The sequence below is a fragment of the Poecilia latipinna genome, unplaced genomic scaffold (assembly GCF_001443285.1).
Source record: "Poecilia latipinna isolate Pla-1442-1.1 unplaced genomic scaffold, P_latipinna-1.0 Scaffold3121, whole genome shotgun sequence".
In the NCBI taxonomy this organism is placed as follows: Eukaryota; Metazoa; Chordata; class Actinopteri; order Cyprinodontiformes; family Poeciliidae; genus Poecilia; species Poecilia latipinna.
The window spans coordinates 54,073-59,020 of record NW_015115737.1 but is presented as its reverse complement, the minus strand read 5'-3'; the positions used below and the strand labels follow the sequence as shown (position 1 = coordinate 59,020).

Sequence of the window (4,948 nt, the reverse complement as noted above, 5' to 3'; positions counted from 1 at the left end):
ATTTTGCCCCCAAAACAGTCGATGCCTCCCCCGTCACACGCATCGTTTCAACCAGACAGCCATTTGTAATCCATAGGGGGGGGCAGAAAGTGTTTGGAAACCACTGGTGTAAACGTTGAGTTGTGGGCGTGGCCAGCAGCAGCTTGATTGGACTTAAAGAGACAGCTCAGACTGAAACCTCTTGGTCTGCAAATGATTTTCAGCAAAAACCTCGTAACCTGTTCAGGAAGCGTGATGCTGTAAATGTCGCTCAGACTCGAATCTTTAACATTTACATTTTTGTTCTGGTTGAAACCAGAAGCAGGTCGGAACTAGATGTTGATCCAGATGTTTTCTCCTCCAGGGAGAAAGAGCTGGAGGCCAAATGCATCATCAGGATGGAGGGAAGCAAGACCAGCATCACCAACCTGAAGGTTAGCTGGGTCCTGGTTCTGGTTCTGGTCCGAACCGGTGCCAGTTAGAACCAGAGCCTTGGTGTTTCTGCCCCTCAGGTCCCAGAGGGCGTGGTCGGCGACTCGATGAGGGAACGGATCAGAACCTTCACCTACGACTTCTCCTATGACTCGACAGACGGACGGAGCCGGGCCTTCGTCTCTCAGGAAACGGTGAGGCCGGCGGCGCGGAGCGGCGGCCGTGTTGCAGCGGGGCTTCTGTGACCTTTGACCTCTGACCTCCGCAGGTGTTCAGGGACCTGGGCTCCGACGTGCTGAAGGCGGCCTTCGAGGGATACAACGCCTGCGTGTTCGCCTACGGACAGACCGGATCCGGGAAGTCCTACACCATGATGGGCGTCCCAGTAAGAACTCACACTGGATCCCAGTAACGGCTGGACAGCTGGTCGCCGTGGAGACGGCTGATTGATCTGCAGCTGATTGATCCGTTTGTTTGGATGTCCGGCTGAGTTTGGTCTGGATAAGAGCAGAGAGGGAAAGTGTGGCCAGAGGAAACCAGCAGCTGCTTGTGGTCAGACTGGTTGGCTCAGTGGGAGAAGTTCAGTGATCAGCTCCACCACTGAGGAAAAGCTCAGGGTTTTTCTTCTTTATGAGGAAGTTTGAGGGAATTTAATGGGAGGAAAAACAATTCTGGTAAAAATTTATAAACAAAAACAAACAAATGACATCTTGGAGTAATGGCCTAGTCCAAGTCAGCTTTTCACAGCGCTGGGTTTTGGTTGGATGCTCCGTTTATCAATGTGTGGGTTGATTTCTCTGAGAGAACTGAGGCATGACCTTTGACCCTCAGTTTCTGGCTGAGAGTCCCAGCAGGGTTTGGTCAGAGACTCGAGAATTTTCAGCTGCGTTCACAAAGTCATTTCAAAATAAATGTAGTCCGACAGAGCGCCGCGGCGGCCATCTTTACCGCTGTAACATGAGCGCCGCGGCGGCCATCTTGGCTGTGTGCGGCGCTGCCGTGTCTCCTGATGGGATGATCTGGCCGGTTGGTCTGTTTGCTCTGGTGATTGAATCGGCGTTGGGTCTCTGATCTGCAGGCAAACAGAATAATCTGCTGACCAGAGGAGTCGCTCAGTCTGGCTCCGATTGGCTCAACCAGGAGCCGCTTCTTCTTCTGCTGCTGAATGAACGCGGTTTGACCTGAATGAACTGAACGCTTCAGTTCATTCATTTGGACATGAACATTTTATTCTTTAAATCGGAACTTGACGACCCGCCATTAAAAATACCCACAATTATTAGACTTTATTTAAAATTAAGCATAGAGTGAAATCATTTTCATAAAATATTTAAATTTATTTGGTATAAAGAGCGTGGCAGGAAACGCTGCCCCCTGCAGGTGAGAGGCAGTGTTACTGGAACTCAAAGTTCTGACCATTTTAGTGGAAAATTTCCAGTAAAGTCAGAATGAGGCATCAGCGTTTCCATGGTAACGGGCCGTTTTCCGTCAGGGCGACGCCGGTCTGATCCCCAGGATCTGTGAGGGGCTGTTCAGTCGGATCGCTGACGCGTCGCGGCGAGACGAAGCTTCGTTCCGCACCGAGGTCAGGTGAGTCCCCCGCCTGCACCTCCAGGTGGTGCTGCGGCTCCGGGGTCAGCTCTGAGCACAGCTGAGGAAGAGTGGTGCTGTGGGCTGCCAGAGAAGGCAGGAGTTGTCATGGCGACAGCACTTTCTCTCTATCTGGTTATTTTTGCCTCATTTCCTGGAGACAAACTGAACCAGAACCCAAACGGGTCGAATACCAGAACCCCCTGTCGACCTGTCGTCCCTCCAGCTACCTGGAGATCTACAACGAGCGAGTCAGAGACCTGCTGAGGAGGAAGTCCAGCCACACCTACAACCTGCGGGTCCGAGAGCATCCCAAGGACGGGCCGTACGTGGAAGGTAGCGGCGCCGGCGGCTCCTGACTGATTCAGCGCCGCTTCATGCGGTTTAACCTGCGTTTCCTAAATTCACAGCATGTTTTACGTCTTTCTGGTTTCTATTGGCAATGAATCTTTTACATGTTTTCAGTGTTTTTGGTTTCCTTGTGTGACTTTAATGTTTCCCGTTTTTAACGCGTTTGGTGCGTTTTAAAGTTTCGGTTCCCAGCGTTTTCAGTTTTTCTGATCGGTGTGGTGGGTTTGTGTTGCGGCGCAGACCTGTCCAAACACCTGGTGCAGAACTACAGCGACGTGGAGGAGCTGATGGAGGCGGGGAACATCAACCGCACCACCGCCAGCACCGGCATGAACGACGTCAGCAGCCGCTCCCACGCCATCTTCACCATCAATTTCACGCAGGTCGGTGGCGTCGGCCAATCCCACGGCCTCGTGTCGGCAGGCCGAAGTGACCGCCGCGTCTGATTTCAGGCCAAGTTTGACGCAGAGATGCCGAGCGAGACGGTGAGTAAGATCCACCTGGTGGACCTGGCCGGCAGCGAGCGCGCCGACGCCACCGGCGCCTCCGGCGTCCGGCTGAAGGAGGGCGGGAACATCAACAAGTCGCTGGTCACGCTGGGAAACGTCATCTCTGCTCTGGGTCAGGACCGCCGTGTGATTGCGCCGCTGCGGCTGGCGCTCCGGTTCTGACCCGCTGTCTGTTTCCGTCCAGCTGACATGGCGCCGGACGGCGGGAACGCCAACCAGAAGAAGAAGACGGTGTTCGTCCCCTACAGAGACTCGGTGCTGACCTGGCTGCTGAAGGACAGCCTGGGTGGGAACGCCAAGACCATCATGATCGCAAGTGAGCGCCGCCGCCGCCGCCTGACCAGACTGAGGTAAGCAGCTCTTCAGAATAAAAGCCCTAACTCTTTAGTCTTCGCAGCCATCTCCCCCGCCGACGTGAACTACGGCGAGACGCTCAGCACTCTGCGCTACGCCAACCGAGCCAAGAACATCATCAACAAACCCACCGTCAACGAGGACTCCAACGTCCGACTGATCAGGGAGCTGCGGGCGGAGATCGCCCGGCTCAAGGCGCTGCTGCTGCAGGGGAACCAGGTGAGCGCTCAGGGCGCCGCACCGCATTTAGTACCAGAAACATCAAATTAGAACGACTCTGCTTTAGACGCCTCACTGGCTGGATTTACGGATCAGGTTGGCTAAATACCAACATAGCTAGCGGGCCGAGCGCTGAGCCCTGAGGAGCTCCGGAAACCGGAGTCGGCGTCATGACGGCTCAGCTGACGGCGCGTTTTCCTGATTCGGCCCCATGTCACCTTGTTGATCGTTGGCATTTTGCTAAATCTGGTATCTTTATGACAACGTTGGACGTTCATTGATATAATAAAAATAAAATAACAATAATCCCATCAGTCAGTTCTTCGTGAAGCAGCAGAGCTCGGCTTTTAAAACGATTTCAGTGGCCCGATAACCGGTCCTGGTAATGGCAGCATCATGGTTTCCTGAAACGGTTTTCCCTCCCTCTGCTTCAGATCGCTCTGCTGGACTCGCCCACGGCTCTGAGCATGGAGGAGAAGCTGCACCAGAACGAGGCCCGGGTCGGTCCACATCGGCGCTCGGACAAGATGGAGGACCGAAACGTTCTGAAAGCCTCCGACGGCTCACTCTGCTGTTCTGGTCCGCAGGTTCTGGAGCTGACCAAGGAGTGGACCAACAAATGGAACGAGACGCAGAACATCCTGAAGGTAAGAGGGTTCTGTCCAGCCGGTCCGGTGCCGTCCGGTCCGGTCCAGACTGGTCCGGTCCAGCCAGACTCCTGACTCCTGCTCTCTGCGCTGCAGGAGGAGACGCTGGCTCTGAGGAAGGAGGGCATCGGCGTGGTTCTGGACTCGGAGCTGCCTCACCTCATCGGCATCGACGACGACCTGCTCAGCACCGGCATCATCCTCTACCACCTGAAGGTGGCGCCGTCGGGTCAGACTGTAGTCGGGCCACGAGGCGTTCAGGTTGCTCAGGAAAGGTGTGTTTTGTGTCTCAGGAGGGACGGACGTACGTGGGCCGGGAGGACGCGTCCAGCGAACAGGACATCAGTGAGTCCTGTCCGTCTGATGAAGACCTCTGCTGGTCCTGGTTCTGGACTCACGTTCTGCTCTGCTCTTGCAGTTCTGCACGGCCTGGACCTGGAGAGCGAGCACTGTGTGTTTGAGAACCAGAACGGGACGGTTACCCTGGTGCCGCTCGGTGGGGCTCGGTGTTCGGTCAACGGGGTTCTGGTGGCGGCGCCGGTGCAGCTCAACCAGGGTGAGGATCCAAAAAAACCCGAGTATTTCACGGCCCGGTGTAACTAGAGAGGTTCTGGTACGGTTCTGGTCAGCAGTGGACACCGCTAACTAAAAGTTAGCTTCACTAAATCTGAACAGCTAATCATGGTTCCACTGAAGCTGCATACCAACTTGATAATTAGCAGGAGCTAATGCTAAAGCGTTATACCAACATGATAATTAGCAGGAGCTAATGCTAAAGCGCTATACCAACATGATAATTAGCAGGAGCTAATGCTAAAGCATTATTCCAACATGATAATTAGCAGGAGCTAATGCTAAAGCATTATT

The 4,948-nt window shown here is 54.3% G+C and overlaps 1 protein-coding gene across 1 annotated transcript in view; it reads left to right on the top strand.

Annotated features, from left to right (window-relative positions):
- Nucleotides 1–203: 203 nt before the first annotated feature.
- The window catches only part of kif16ba (kinesin family member 16Ba), a gene marked incomplete at its 5' end in the record, with an annotated part of 31,666 nt that continues 26,921 nt past the window's right edge, over nucleotides 204–4,948 (top strand). The window contains 14 exons of the mRNA XM_015022863.1: nucleotides 204–413; nucleotides 492–605; nucleotides 680–796; nucleotides 1,904–2,001; nucleotides 2,228–2,337; nucleotides 2,593–2,735; nucleotides 2,805–2,973; nucleotides 3,046–3,177; nucleotides 3,250–3,434; nucleotides 3,869–3,934; nucleotides 4,022–4,081; nucleotides 4,178–4,297; nucleotides 4,375–4,426; nucleotides 4,500–4,637. Coding sequence (XP_014878349.1) covers nucleotides 204–413; nucleotides 492–605; nucleotides 680–796; nucleotides 1,904–2,001; nucleotides 2,228–2,337; nucleotides 2,593–2,735; nucleotides 2,805–2,973; nucleotides 3,046–3,177; nucleotides 3,250–3,434; nucleotides 3,869–3,934; nucleotides 4,022–4,081; nucleotides 4,178–4,297; nucleotides 4,375–4,426; nucleotides 4,500–4,637 — 1,714 coding nt within the window. The remainder of the gene's footprint in view (nucleotides 414–491; nucleotides 606–679; nucleotides 797–1,903; nucleotides 2,002–2,227; nucleotides 2,338–2,592; nucleotides 2,736–2,804; nucleotides 2,974–3,045; nucleotides 3,178–3,249; nucleotides 3,435–3,868; nucleotides 3,935–4,021; nucleotides 4,082–4,177; nucleotides 4,298–4,374; nucleotides 4,427–4,499; nucleotides 4,638–4,948) is intronic.